The 16,926-nt window shown below is 33.9% G+C and overlaps 1 protein-coding gene across 13 annotated transcripts in view; it reads right to left on the reverse strand.

The window, feature by feature from the left end:
- LRBA (LPS responsive beige-like anchor protein) overlaps positions 1-16,926 on the reverse strand; it is a 728,875-nt gene that overhangs the window by 464,846 nt on the left and 247,103 nt on the right. For all 13 annotated transcript variants that reach the window (XM_025439493.3, XM_025439495.3, XM_025439499.3 and 10 more), the window contains one exon: positions 7,376-7,440. In XM_025439493.3, coding sequence (XP_025295278.1) covers positions 7,376-7,440 — 65 coding nt within the window. The remainder of the gene's footprint in view (positions 1-7,375; positions 7,441-16,926) is intronic.

Raw genomic sequence — 16,926 nt, forward strand, 5'->3', positions numbered from 1 at the left:
GCAGGAAAATCTGCATGGCTCAACCACTGGGAATTTGAGTGTGACAAGGAGTGAGGAAGGGCAACAACAACAACACAAAGATCTTGGCCATGGACTTATACACTTGCAGAGCCCTGGCAGTAATCCTAACCAGCAGCTTTGCTCATCTGCAGAACAGTCAGTGACACTCTCTAAGCAGGGAATTCAGCATGGTGCATATTACTTGATTCTAATCCTCAAACATGGGTGCTTACCAGCCATAGAGACTGGTTTGCCCTCATCTGGGTAAGAGGTTGAGTCACATACCTACACACTGAAAAGAGTGTCTCCCAAACATACCTGACCAGAGTGCTGGTGGAAAAACCAGGAAGCTGTGTAGCCCAGCGATACTTGAACAGAGAGGTAAGCACGCAAAACTGATTACCCCCAGAGAAAAGACAGTACCAGAAGTGGAAGATTCTTGTGCTATGAACAGTCATGAGGATTCATTCATAGGGCAAGACAGCTCCAGGTCATTCTTTGGGAAATTGAGAACAACATGAAGGGAGGGAGCTAAGACATAGCTTAGTCCCACCCACATGTGGGAGCTTACATTCCCACCTAGGTAGGAGACCTGACACATAGCTCCAAACCCACTATACCTCCCAGCCCCATCTCACCAAAGGGCTGGCAAGAAAAATCTGAAAACTGTGCAGTCCAATGGCACTCAAGCCAAGAGAAGGGCAAGAAGAGCCCATAGCTTGCAGTGCAAAGCCAGTGCACTTGGGTAGTAGGTCAACATGAGTTAAGACAATAAAAAAAGAACTTTCCTATAATTAGAGCTACTTCAATCACTGCAGCCAGGCGGGGGAACTAACTTATAGTCCCACTTAATAGTGAACAGAATCTCCAGCCTGCCTGATCAAGGAACCTAACCACAGTACATGGGAAACTACATAGCCCATCCAACAACTCCACTTATATACACACTTGAAGAGAGAACCAACCATGGCTTTAACTGTTTGCAGAATAAAATCTGTGGCCTCACCTGAAAAGAGAATTCAAAGCATACTCCTGCCTGATTCAGGTCTCCAAACAAAAAGTCACAAAGGCCCTGGGTCCCATTCTACTGCCCTGCAGGGCAGAGAAAATAATTCATAGTAACACCTACAACTAACTATAGTACCCAGTCCTGACCATCTATCTAGTAAGACTGACCAGAAAATCCAAGCAATTACAGAGTCCATTCTACAGACTCACTTGGGTAGGGTACCAAGTCAAAAGTCCTATCCAACTGATCTCCGCCAGAGGCACATCCCACACCCCAACCTCAGCACTCAAATAGTTGCTCATCCAAAAATACATAATAGGAGGTCACATCTGGCCAAGAATATTATGAGCAGACACACCCAGAAACTCAAACTAAGGTAACTGGTGAATATATGTCAAATGTAATTTGGTAATGATGATGGTACATAATTCACATACAACTCTAACTTAAGGGTTTAAAAAGTAAACATAATAAAATAACCATAACTACATTAGCCTGTTAGTACACAAAATTAAAATATGCAAACTATATCAACAATAACATAAAATGTGAGTGGGAAGAGAAAATGTAAAATTTTTAAATTCTACTGAAGTTATCAGTGTAATATCCCTATTTTAGAAGCCTCATGGTAAACACAAAGAAAAAAACCTATAACAATTACACAAAAGAACATGACAAAGAAACCACAGCATACAGATAATAAAGGTATCAACACGCTAAAAAATAAAGGAGCAGGATAAGAAGTAGGAGTAACAGATCCACCAAATCACCAAAACACAAATAAGAAAATGGCAATACTAAGACCTTACCTATCAATAAGCACTCTACACATAAACGGATTTAATTCTCTAATCAAAAGACATAGCATGGCTGGATGGATTTAAAAAACAAGATCCAAAATAGGATACCTATTTTAAAGCACACACAGTACGAAGGAATAAAAATAATCACTTCAAGCAAATGGAAACCAAAAAAAATAAATAAAATAAAATAAGGGAAGTTATATCAGACAAAATATACTTTAAACTAAAAATAGTTAAATGAGACAAAGAAGGTCATTACATAATAATAAAGAGGTCAATCCATCAAAAAACATACGATTATAAATATCTGTGTACTCAATATCAGAACACCTAAGTACATACAGCAAAAATTAACATGGGTAAAAAGGAGAAATAAAGAGTAATACAATAATAGCTAGGAACATTAATATCCCACTCTCAACAAAAGATAAATGATCTAGACAGAGAATCATTTAAGGAAACAGCCAATCTGAACACTAGATCAAATGGACCTAGCAAACATATACAGAGCATTCTATCTGACAACAGCAGAATACACACGTTGAATATCTTCAAAGATACAGTATATGCTAGACTATACTATGGTCTTAGCAAACCCAAGAAGACTGAAATCATATAAATTACCTTCTCTGACCACAACAGCACAGAACAAGAAATCGGTAACAAAGAAAAACTAGAAAATCCACAAACACATGAGAATTAAACACCATTTTTCTAAACAACCAATAAATCAAAGAAGAAATTAAAGGAGAAATTTAAAAGTTTCTTGAGATAAATGAAATGATATCTACAACATATCAGTACTTATGAGATACAGGAGTGCCTAGGTGGCTCAGTTGGCTAAGCATCTGCCTTTGGCTCAGATCATGATCCCAGGGTCTTAGGATCAAGCTCCACATTAGGCTCCCTGCTCAGTAAAGAGCCTGCTTCTCCCTCTCCCTCTGCTACTCTCCTTGCTTGTGCATTCTCTCTCTAATAAATAAAAATAAAAAGCAGGAGAGATCTCAAACAACCTAACTCAACATCTTAACAAACAGAAAAAGAACAAACCAGGCAGAAGGTTGGTAGAAAGGTAATAATAAAAACTAGAGCAGAAACAAAAACAGAAAACAGAAAAACAACAGAAAAAAATTAACCAAACTAAGAAGTGATCCCTTGAAAAAAATAAAACAAAATTGGCGAACATACAGCTAGACTAACCAAGGTAAAAAAGAGAACCCAGATCAACAAAACTATAAATGAAAAAGGGGAGCATTGCAACAGATACTACAGAAGTATATGGGTTCATAAGACATTACTATGAACAACCAAATGACAACAGATGAGACAACCTAGAGGAAATGGAAAAATTCTTAGAAACTACAATTTACAAAGAATGAATTAGAAAGAAACAGAAATACCGACTGGAGCAATTACTAGTAAGGAGATTGAATGAGTAATCAAATAACTCCTAATAGGGAAAAGCCTAAGACCAGATGGCTTCACAGGTGAATTTTACCAAGCATTTAAAGAAGAATTAACTCCATTACTTTAAAGCTCTTCCCAAACAATGAGAGGATACTCCCAAAGCCAGCAAATCCCAAAACCAAAACCAGAAAAAGAAGATACTAGGGAAAAAAAAAACAAGTAAATATCCCTGATGAATATAGTTGCAAAAGTTCTCAATAAAATAACAGCCAAGTGAATTCAGAAGAACATTAAAAGGACCAACCATTCACCATGATCAAGTAGGATTTATCCTGGGATGCAATGATGATTCAACACATTCAAATCAATCATTGTAATACATCACATTCACAGAATGAAGGAAAAAATCATATGGTCATACTATAGTTGCATAAAAAGGCATCTGACAAAATTCAACATCTATCTGTGATTAAAAACACTTAACAAATTAGGTATAGGAGGAAGATATCTCAACATAAGAAAGGCCTTGTACACAAACCCACAGGTAACATCAAACAAAACAGTGAAAGTCAAAAGCTTTTCTCTAAGATTAGAAACAACACAGGGGTGCCCACTCTGACTGCTCCTATTAAACACAGAACTGAAAGTTCTAGCTAGAGCAATAACCCAAGAAAAAAAATTAAAAGTATCAAAATTGGAAAAGAAGAAGTAAAATTGTTTCTACTTGAAGATGACATGATTTTATATATAGAAAATCATAAATATTCAACCAAAAAATGTTAGGTTTCATCAATGTATTTAGTAAAGTTATGACATACAAAGTTCACACACAAAACCAATAGCATTCAATATAGTAACAATGAATTTTCTGGGAAAGAAACAAAGAAATCGATTCTATTTACAATAGCATCAAAAATAATAAAATTCTTAGCAACAATTTTAATCAAGAAAGTGAAAGATCTCTACTCTGGAAACCATAGAACACTGATGAAAGAAATCAAAGAAATAACACATAGGGAGAAAGGTATCTTGTATTCATGGACTGAAAGAATTTATATTGTTAAAATGTCATTATTACCAAAATAAAGCTATAGATCAATGCAATCCCTATCAAAATTCCAGTGGCATCTTTATAAAATTTTTTTAAAAACCTCTAAAATTTATATGGAACAAATGATCCTGAATAGTCAAAGAAATCCTGAGAAAGAACAAAATGGGATGTACGACACTTCCTGATTTCAAGCGATACAAAAAACTACAGTAATCAAAATAGTTTAGTACTAGCATAAAAGCAAATAAAAAAAAAACAGAATCAAGAGCCAAGAAATAAACCAAAGTATTTCAACTAATATTTGACAAGGGAGCCAAGATCACTCAATGGAGAAAAGACAAGTCTTTTCAATAAATGGTGCTAGAAAAATTGGACATTCAGAGATAAAAGAATGAAACTAAACCCTTATCTTAATGACAATCACAAAAATTAACTTGAAATGGATTAAAGAATTAAACGTAAGATCTGAAACCATAAAACTCTAGAAGGAAACTCTTCAACATGGTCCTTGGAAATGACTTTTTTTAGATACAACACCTCAAGCACGAGCAACAAAATAAAAAATAAACAAGTGTGACTACATCAATCTAAAAAGCTTCCATTCAGCAAAAGATACCAACAATGAAATGACAACCTATGGAATGGAATATTTTCAAACCAATTTATCTGATAAGAGACTAGTATCCGAAACAGATTAAGAACTCCTACAACTCAAAAGCAAAACACGGGGGTGCCTGGGTAGCTCAGTTAGTTAAGCATCTGTCTTCAGCTCAAGTCTTGATCCTGGAGTCCTGGATTTGAGCCCCGAGAAATGATCCCTGTTCATCAGGGAATCTGCTTCTTCCTCTCCCTCTGCTCCTCCCCCAACTTATGTTCGAGTTCTCTCCTTCGTTCTCTTTTTCTCTCTCTTGCTCACTTTGTCTCAAATAAATCTTTTTTTAAAAAAGGCAAAACACACACGCACACACACACACAGTATCCAATTTAAAAATGGGCAAGGAACCTGAATGGACATTTTTCCAAAGTAGATATATGAAAGGCCACAGACACATGAAAAGATGGTCAAAAGGGAAATGCAAAGTGAAACAACAATGAACTATCACCTCATACCTGTCAGAATGGTTAAGATAAAAAAGACAAGAGATAACAAATTTTGTCATAGATATGGAGAAAAGAGAACACCTGTGCACTATTTGTGGGACTGTAAAATGGTACAGAAACTATGGAAAATAGTATAGAGGTTCATCAAATAATTAAAAATAGGACTACCATCTGATTCAGCAATTCCTCTTCTGGGAATATACCCAAAGGAAATGAAAACACTAGCTGGAAAAGAATATATACACAACCATTTTCAAAGCAGCATTATTTACAATAACCAAGATATGGAAATAAATTAAGTGTCCATTGATAAATGGACAAAGAAGTAAGATAAAGATATAAATAGATATAATGAAATACTATTTGGGCATTAAAAGTGAGGAAATCCTATCATTTACAGCAACATGGCTGGAGCTTGAAGGCATTATGCTAAGTGAAATAAGTCAGACAGAGAAGGGCAAATATCCCATAATCTCTCTTACATGTAGAATCGAAGAAACAAACAAAAAACCCAAACTCCTAGAAAGAGGTCAGACATATAGTTAGCAGAGGCAGAGAAAGGAGAGTTTGAAGGAAGGTGGTCAAAAGGTACAAACTTCCAGTCACAAGATAAATAACTACTAAGGATGTAATGTACAACATGATGACTAGCTGACATTGCTATACAATATACAGGAAAGTTGTTAACAGAGTATATCCTAAGAGTTCTCATTACAAGGACAAAATTTTTCCTTTTCCTTTCCTTCATTCTTTTATTCATATTGTATCCACATGAGATAACAGATGTTAGCCAAATCTTTTGTGATAATCATTTCACAATATACGTAAATCACACCATTCTCCTGTATACCTTAAACTTACAATGATGTATGTTACTTCTCAATAAAACTGGAAAAGAAATAAAAATTAAGAATGAAATTAAAAAAGAAAATCTCTCTCAAGAATCATGATCCCTGGGTACCTAATTCTTCCATACTAAACTGTCAAGTATTTCTTTTAATATGTATTTCAACACTTCCACAACAGAATTTAGCAAAAGGCATTATAACTGCAGGTTTATTTACTGGTTTCCAATACTAGTATGTGGGCATCTAAAATTACTTGCTCAGAACAAGAATTTTAGGAGTATTTAATGTCAAATGAAGTTATCCATACCCTTTTTGCTCTCTTCTGTAATATTGAGACAGATGCTAGATTCCTAGTTACTAGTTCAAATAGTTCGTCAAGTGATGGCATCAGTCTCTCAACACTAGCCACAACACAATAAAGAAACATTCCTAAACAATAATTCTGTTCAAAATACAAATTCAAATGGCAGCTATACACACTTTTTAACCTATACCAGGGTCTTCAGTCCAATTGATCCAAAATCAACTACCACAAAAACAGACTCAAAGTAGTCGACTCATCATTTCCTCAATTTACCAATTTACTTTTACCTTTTAATTCTCTTACACTCTTCCATCTATTTTCTCCCTTGTAGCTTTCTTTTCATCTCTGGACTTGGTTCCTTTTTCTTTCTTACTACTGTCTTTCTTTTCCTTGAATTCTTCTACCTGTAAATGGAAAGCTTACCAATTTTCTCCCTCCCTCTACTTTCTCATCACATGGTGACACAGCACAAAACTTGTTCTCCCTCTCCTTTATGATCATGGTATGACATAGAGAGAGAGTACAGACCTCTAAGTATTGGGCTCTACAAATATAATTAAATTCACGGGAAGTCCAAGTTAGTGTTCGTTTTATTATATATGCTAACAAAATCACTAGTTTACTCTTACCAAATTCAGCCTTACCTATCAAAAAATAAAAATCAGAACTTTATCACTAAGCATGTAACTGTGAAAAAAAAGTAAAATAATTAAATACTGATATGTTTGTAAAAAATAAGCTCCACTACATTACTGACTGCAAAAACAATATAGTACCCAAAAATATCAGTTTCAATGGCAAGCATCCAGTAAGATTTGCTAGTAAAATATAAATAGATATAAAATAGTTTACCTTCCTTCATTGACAAGTTCGATGAAAGCAAGGCCTGCATTCTTCTGGATAGAATTCTGCCACTCCTAAAAAACAAAAATAAAACAAAAAAGGCAGAAAAGAGCTGAACACATATATATTTTTTTAAACAATTATGAAAAACATCACCCGTATCAATTTCATATCTTAGCTCTTAAAGGGAAAGTTCGGTTAAATGTGCTGTCTACCCAATGCAGCCCTGTAAACACATGAATAGCTAAGAGTCAAAATTAAAAATAAAAAGTTAGCAACAACTTGATTCCATATAAACCAAAAAACACTAAATTTATTTTCCCTTTTTCTATACTATGTATGTATATGTAAATACTACTACTTCAACTGAAATACTGGGAATTGGAAAGGAAGGCAGCACAGACCAAGAACAAAGGTTTTTGTTTTTGTTTAAGAGATGTATCACTTCCCCAAATGAAGGGAGGACAAAATTAAACAGTTCAATACACTTAATAAATAGCAGACATTCTAACACAAAAATTGATAGTTAAGAAACAAGAAAGACCACTGAATTTGGCGAGGTTACGTCTGAGCTGGAAAACAGTTCACTAGTCTATCAATTAGCAGAAGATTGTATAAATCCATTAATTATATTCTTTATAAATAATTATCCACTAAAAAACTTAAGAAGGAAATGTACAAATGACTTTTTGCAATCGTCCTATCAAAATAAATATAAATATGTAAAACATATATAAATATACAGACCTTTAATTCAAAACATTTAAATGTATAGAACAAACATTAATCCATAAGGCTAGGCCTACATGAACTGAAAGGTAGCTAGAGTTGAGAAATGTCCGTGCATGAGCCCAGGTGTGTACGAATGTGTGAAATGCCAAGATATATATGTATTTGGGTATATGTATGCACATGTATATCTTTTCTTAATATAGATATTTAAATAAAATTTTAAATAACTGGAAATATATCATCTTTATGATCCTTAAAACTAAGGAGCCCATTTCATTCTGCCTACATAGTGTCCTTCTACTGATCTTTTTTTGTTTTGTAAACTCAATGCTGGGGTACAAAAGATAATGTTGGGGTACTTACCTTTATTACCAAAAATATTCATATGTTCTTAAATGTAATACCTTAAGAGTCTGAAAGTCCATGTACTTTGACTGGACTGACAACTGCTATGTCACTCCAAATTCCTTTTTTTTTTCCAGCCTCATCCTTTCTCTTCTACTTTTTTTCCTTTTCATTCCAATTTTGTATTGTTTTATGTTTTGAAAAACCCAAGGTGGTTCTCAGAACTAAAATGGCTTCATACCACAATTTTTGTTATAAGCTTTTTTTTTGAAATTTACTCAATTGACATACAGTGTAATACTGTTTCTGAAGCAGTATAAGGTTCTATTTCATGAATAGTGTCAATAAGAATACTAACAGAACATATACAGTAGAATGAAAGTAAATATAAAATCACTCAGAAATCTGATAGTAGTAATTGGATAGATCTAGGAGAGAAGATAAAGCAATGTGTTTTTAAGGAAAGAGCAAGAAGTAATGAAATCTATATTCTCACACTGATTCTGACACTAACAGGTTATGCCCCTGGATAGATCACTTGACATCTGTAAGTCTTAGATACTCCCTTAAAAACTTTCTTTAAGCTATATTATTTTATGATTCAGTAATTTACTGACATTTAGAAATTATGACTCATAAGCACCCAATCTATACTCTCTCAAATTCACTATTACCACCCAACTGAAACAATAAAGATCTTTTCTTTTTTTTCTTAAGATTTTATTTATTCATGAGAGACACCGAGAGAGAGAGAGAGAGACGCAGAGACACAGGCAGAGGGAGAAGCAGGCTCCATGCAGGGAGCCAGACATGGGATTCGATCCCGGGACTCCAGGATCACACCCTGGGCTGAAGGCGGCACTAAACCACTGAGCAACCCAGGCTGCCCAGATCTTGTATTTAACTAAGGTAAAACAAGAAAAGCATAAATAGAAATACCTTTTAAGTTTTATTAAGATTTTATTTATTTATTAATGAGAGATACCGAGAGAGAGGCAGAGACACAGGCAGAGAAAGAAACAGGCTCCATGCAGGGAGCCCGACGTGGGACTCAATCCCTGGTCTACAGGATCACGCCCTGAGCCAAAGGCAGAGGCTCGACCACTGAGTCACCTAGGTGTCCCAATACCTTTTAATTTAAACCCCTTTTCCTTCTGGCAAAATAAATTGACAAATAGTACAAAGCAATCAAATTCTATGAAATAGATCCCTGAAGGAAAAACATGTATGACATGCTCCACTCTTCTCAGAAGTGGAAAGAGGAAAACTGAAAAAAGCAGAACCCTCGGGTAAGGTTTTTGATCCTGGTGCAAAGGATCCCACACCTTACTTTCCAGGCACAGCAAATGGAGATAACAAGCCTCAAAAAGTCCTAAACCTAGTAATGCACATGAATAATAGGCTGAGACAAATATACCGGCTAAATGGACCAGTTTAAAATAGCTTCAAAACATCTCACTCCATAGGAAGAGTCAGAAAATTATTTTAGAAAGATACATAGTAACAGAGGCTTTGAGCAGATGAGGAGAACCCAGTTGTGACCTTTGCTGACAGACAGCAGGGAATCAAAATGGACAATGACACCTCAAAGGATACCACAGCCAAGGAACAGAAGCATATGCTCACTTCTCAGCTCTTAGACAACATAGCACCTCTCAGCAAACCAAGTAGGAATCTGATATAGCACCAGATTATGAGGAGACAAGACCTTAAACTGACCAAGTTTTCATTTAGATCACTTAACCTGAGGGAAAATCTGAAAATGAAAATTAACCTTAGCTAAAGGAAAACAAAGGAAGTTACTTTGCTTGCTAGAAAAAAAAATCAGAAAAGCAAGAGAACGTGTTGTATATAATTCTTCAGATCAGACATTTTATTTTAAAAAGTATTTACTAGTGGTATTTTTCTTCTCAAATTCATTTTGTCTAAAACTGCAATAGGTGGGCATTTTTATTATGTACATCATACAAAACTCAAAACTCCACATGGGTGAAATAGGTAACAACAGAGAGACTTAAATTTTAAGTAGATAGGTAAACATAATTTGATTTTATTTTCATTAATGTATACAAACTGATTTTAATTATAACGTAAAATCAGGAAGCATGCCATTTAAGTTTCACAAACATTTTAAACAGCATGATTTAGGTCTGATAGAACACGACTTCAACTACAGAAATTCACCATCTAAAAATTTTTGTGACCTGAACTCAAACTGGTATGTCACAGAAAATATTTTTTCTTTTAAATTAAAAACATATTAGACATAAAGGTACATAGAGAAGTAGAAGAGTCCATTTGTATAGAAGCTCAGAGACACATATTACTGCTACTCATCAGACTTCTTGCTTTCCCAAATATCATCTATTAACCCGCACTTGTTAACTTATAATAACTGTTACCTGATCACCTGGAGTAAAAGGTTTTCACTAGTTAAAAAATAGACAACATGAGAAAAATATGAAAATACAAATCTTATTTACATTTTTGGGTACTGTTACAAAAATCTCACAATTCTCCAAGATATCATTGAGTTTTGTCTATAATCCATTCCTAAGTAAAACTGTTAACATTTAATATCACATACCAGCTATACAAATACACGCTGATAAGAATAACTCAATGGTATTATAACAACATTGCATGGTGACAGCTGATAGCTACACTTGTAGTGAACACAGCATAATGTATAGAGGTGTCAAATCACTCTGCTGTACACCTGAAACTAATATAACACTGTGTGTCAACTATACTGTAATTAATAACCCAGATGAAAATAATTGGAAGTCCATAAGAGTAGAAAATTAAAATGTTTTAATAAACCCAGCTGTTGGACAAACCCAACAAGTTTTCTCCATACTAAAACGTTGTCTACAATCCTTTAAGGAAGTTGCCAAAACTGAAAGGAAGATTCATTAATCATGCTATCCTAAAGCAGTTTTCTCCACTTCTGAGGCAATTATCAAAGATGGTGTTAGTCTAAACAATTTCATAAACCACAGCTCAATATAACCTTTAGTGAGTTTTAATAGTTGAAAGAAAAGCTTAACGGTTATCACCTTACATGATCATTTCAATATTTCATCACAGTATTTACAATTATATAGTGATGCAAAATGCTAGTACATTTTAAAGGTCCTGGTTATTCTTTTCCCAAAGGTATTGATGAAAAACACGTTAAAAGCCTCAAATCCAACCACTAATGCAACTAAGTAATTTCAAAACACATTTCAGCACTTTGGAGAGGAAGGACTCAAAGCACAAGTGAGTCAATAATTTCATACCTGTTCTAAGCTGTATTTAATTGACTATCACTTCCTAAGGCTATAATTGTTGATTAGTCAATTTTTACTAAAATATACTTTTAGCTTACTAATGCTCTTAAGTCATGCAACATCAACAACAAAGATAATACATATTTGTGAAATTTATTAAATAAATGCAGTGTTCTATCAAATTTTAAATATATGCTTTTGGTGTCAAAAGTCTTTTCTTAGGTTGGGGGTGGGGGAGAGTTCATTAACCAAACCAAGTCTATTCTTCCCTATCATCAAACAAACAAATATAGAGAAAATGGGCACCAATCAATGTGCTATGTATTTATATTATTTTAATATAATTCTACCTTCTTTATAGTACACATGGCGGTTTTACATAAGTCCAATAATCTACAACATATTTTTGTCTTGAATTATTACATAAACTTACTGAAATTTTTTAAAGTAAGTCCCAAATATTACCATATTTCTAAAGCAAAAAAATCAGGCCACAAACTATCAAGATAGACTACAAATACTCTAGTCTGCCACATTTTTTTTTTTGAGGAATGGGGGAAAGTCAAGTCTTTAATGTAGTATCAATTTTTTATCTTTTACTCTAAAAAGGAGAGAGAGAAAGAGAGAAAGAGACAGAGATGAGTGGCTTCAGGTTAAACAATAAAAGTTAAGAACAAAAATAATAAAGAAAAAATTAAAAATAGAGACAACAGTATATAAGAGAGGGTAAAAGATTTCTTTACAATCTGGAGAAAAATCAACTCGTGTTCTCTCACGTGCTTTCTCAAATAAATAAATAAAATCTTAAAAAAAAAAAAGAAAAAGGTTTAAGTGTATGAAAGCAGTATATAAAACACAGAATTCCAGATCCTCTCTCTATACCTTATGGTCATCCTCACCGTAGTAAAACATTAAAAGTTTACTTTTCAGAGAAGTAAACTTCTAGACACTGTAAAAAAGCCTTACTGTAAAAATCAGGTAACTTGAAAGGATAGTTACTGAACTATGAGACTCCAATATTAAGAGACATTTTCTCTGAGGAAAATGAGAATCCATAATATTTAAGAGTCTCTCAATGGCAAAGGCAGCTCAGTCATCACCAGTAGACAGCACAACAGTTGCATGGATTTTTTGTGTGTTACGTTTAAATATGAGCAGATAGCAAAGGACTACCAGTCATTACAGGAAAGACTCATGTAAATGACAGACAACAAAGAAATAATCAGGGAAAAAATGACTCCTAGAAAAGAGACAATATTGTGGAGAGTAAGACTAAAGAAAAAAAACAACTTATACCTTATAAAAAGATAAAATATTTCATGTAAAACAATCAGGGCAGAGAATTTCTTACTCACTGGTATCTCTTTGCTCCTATACTAGAGTTCTCTACGGAAACAGAACCAATAGTATGGAGATAAAAATCTTATGTGTCTCAAGGAAATGGCTCACACAATTATGGACCATAACAAAGTTCCAAGATTTGCAGAGTTGAGTTGACAAGCAGAATACCCAGGAGAGCCAATGGTGTGGTTATACGCCAAGTCAAAAAGCTTAAGAATCAGAAAAACCAAAGATGTAGTTCCAGGCCAAGGCCAATAGGCTCAAAACCCAGAAAGAGCCAGTGTTTCCGTTCAAGTCCAAAGGCAAGAAAAAGTGTCCCAGTTCCAAGGCAGTGAAGCAAGTGAAATTCTCGCTTACATGAGACTTTTTGTTCTAGTCAGCCCTTCAACTGACTAGATGAGGCATACCCAGCCAGATCAAGGCTAATCTACTCTGCTCAGCCTACCAATTTAAATGTTAATCTTACTGAGAAACAACCTTAAAGAAAAACCCAGAAAAATGTTTAAGCAAATATTTTAGACACTCTTGGTTCAAATCAAGCAAGCTGACACATAAAATTAACCATTACAATTCTTGACTCCTGGCAACAAAACAAAACCCAAAAAACTAGAAAATGATCTTAGAAATTAAAAGTATATCAAATAAGAATTTTAAAGTACTGGAAGATGTTAAGTATCTCAGTAAGGAAAATAAAAGATAAAATGAAGGAAAAACAGATGGCAGTGGGTATGAAAATCATAAAATTAATCCAGATAATTCAACAACAGGAATTCTAGAAACAAAATGAGAAAAAACAGAAAAGAAATTCCCATAAAAATAATTCAAGAAAATGTATCTGAACACAACTATATACTTTTTTAGACTAAAAAAGTTTATATAAAATACCAAAGATGATGAATTTAAAAGATTCACCTACACCAAAGCATAACATAGTAACAATAATAATTTTTAAAATAATAAAAATACTGAAAGCTAGGGGCACCTTGGTGGTTCAGTCAGCCAAGCATCTGCCTTCGGCTCAGGTAATGATCCTAGAGTTCTGGTATTGAGCCTGTGTTGGGCTCCCTGTTTAGCAGGAAACCTGTTTCTCCTTGTCCCCTGTTCATGCTTGGTATCTCTATCTCTCTCTCCCAAATAAATAGTCAGGGAGAAAAAAATTGAAGAAATTATCATTTTCAGCCTCTAATACCAATATCCAAACAAGCTATTGATGAAGTATAAAGGTAAAAATAAGGAAAAAAAGATTCACACAAACAAGGTCTAAAAAATTCTACCCCTCATGCATTCTCTCAAGAAATTAAAAAGGAAGTGCCTCACCAAAATTAATACAGACACTCCATGATCATCCTCCACACCTGTCCTGCTTTATTTTCCTGATGACATGCTTATTATTCACCAGACTTCATTTCTGCCTTTCCCTTTTCTTAAAAAAAAATTCCCAGTGCTAGAACAGTGACCAGCACCTTTTTAATTTGAAGGTCACTATGGGTCACAGAAGATAGACATTGCAGCTTAAGAGAGAAGAGGAAAATTCTGTGTTGATAATAAAAGAAACCTCCAGATAACAGCTTTCTACAGACCTAAAGACTAACCAAACCACATTAGAACAGAAAAATAGAGAACTACAGGCTACACTTCTAAGGAAAACATTTGAATCAATAGATAACAGGTGTGTTCGACCACAGTGGCACAAGTTTTATGATTCCAGTGGAAAATTTAGAAATAAATTTGTGGTAGGTACAGAGAAATTTAAATAAACAAAAAAGTAGGAAATTATTATTCCAGAAGAAGAAACTGAAAGAAAGACCAACTGGGAGGAAAAATGGAAGGAAGGGAGGGAGGTTAAAAAAAAAAAAAAAAGGGTAATCCTGGAACATTTTGTAGCACTGCTATGAATACTTATATTGTCATAATGATGTAAATGGTAACTATGGTTTTAACAAAATATTACGATGTAACTGTATGGGTAACAATAGAAAATGTGAAATGGAAAGAAAGAACAATATAAGTAACTCAGTGATCATCCTCCATGGAAGACATCACTAGATAATGTCTAAAACAGAAAAATCAAGAAATAGCTATTATATCATTTAAAAATATGAAGGTAAGTCAGGATTCCACAACTAAGATTTAGTGAATATGGCTCCTTCCAGAAAGTAAGAATCAAGGGGGAAAGGAAAAACTGAGGCCAGAAACTTCTGTTTTTAAGTATTAAAATCATATTCTAATTAGACAATAGATATTTATCCAAAATATTGTGAAATATTTCTAAATAACTGAACACATACTCAAGTCCTACAAATACTGGTATCAAAACTATGAAAATATAAGGGCACCTAGGTGGTGTTGTCAGTTGAGAACATAAAATCTTGGTTTTGAGGACACCTGGGTGGGTCAGTGGTTGAGCCTCTACCCTCAGTTCAGGGTGTGATCCCGGGGTCTAGAGTCCCGCACCAGGCTCTGCCTCTCTCATGAGGAAATAAATAAAATCTTTTAAAAAAAATTAATTTTGGTTTTGTCTCAGGTCGTGGTCTTGGGGTCTTGGGATCAGGTCCTGGGTCAGGTTCTACACTCAGCAGACTGCTTGCAACTCTCTCTCCCTCCCCATCTGCCCCTCCCCTACTCACACATCCATGCAGGTATATACTATCTCCAATAAATAGATCTTTAAAAAATTATGAAAATATAATTGTATCATAAACCATTAAGAATTATTTTTTAAAGTCAGTATTCTACATCCCACCAAATGAAATTAATATTATCTCTAATATTTTGATCATAAAATACTGTTTTTGTAAGTACAGATTTAAGGGTCCAAACATAAACTTAGAGGAATGAAGAATAATTTGTTAATAAAAAACTAAACTCATATCAAACTATTTCATTTTCCCTATTAAATAAATAAAATTTAAAGGCTTGTGTTCTTCAATGAAATATCAATATTAATTAAGATGTTACAGTTATACATGCCTTTGTAAAATAAATCAAATTGGTTGGATATAGCTCCCATTCCCTAAGTAGATGACAGAAACACTAGTAGGAGTCAAGGGAGGAGGCCACAGAGGAGAGCTCAAATAACGAAGGGAATGTATTAACGCAAAATTGAGAACCACATTATACACAAGACTAAAGGTCAAAACTAGAGAAAACTTGTTCATGGTCAAGATATAGTAATCTTAAGTGCTCAAAGTAAACGATCAAGAACTTTTCAACAGCGTTTGCGCTTTATGTCAGCACTCTCTCAACAGCTTATCTAACACAAATTCGAGTAACCACATACCAGGAAAGAGCATGGCATAATAGTAAAGGACAAGTTTTATTCCATTATCTCTTTAGAGGGTAAAACAAATCATTACCTAAAATAGAGTAAAATATTGCCTTTTAGACAGTTTTGGTTTCAATGATTTCTGTGGACATACACTTCTAAAATGTACATCTGACTTGTAAAAATATTACAAGTGAAATATATAAACAGACCACTACAAAGTTAATACAGAAAAGAAAAAAGTCTATTAAAGTTGAATTAGCAAATGACTCGATTTTATAATTTTTTCCAAACATTTTAATATTTTTCAAGTATTTTTGAATGTGTACTACATGCAAAGAATTAAATATTAAGAATGTATTTATGACTAGAATCACAAAATAAAGAATGCAGAAGTTTAAAAATCCAAAAGACAGAGGTAACCATGTAATCAATTATATTAGTACTATGAAGTTTTAAATGATTTGTAAATAATAAAAAATATAATCCTTTTACTGTCGCATTTAAGTATACATTAAAATTAACACATTTACAAGTACCTTTTAAATATGTTTTTAACCTTTTCAAGAAAAACATTCTCTTCAGCCAATAATGATCCTTCA

The sequence above is a fragment of the Canis lupus genome, chromosome 15 (genome assembly GCF_003254725.2).
Source record: "Canis lupus dingo isolate Sandy chromosome 15, ASM325472v2, whole genome shotgun sequence".
Lineage (NCBI taxonomy): Eukaryota > Metazoa > Chordata > Mammalia > Carnivora > Canidae > Canis > Canis lupus.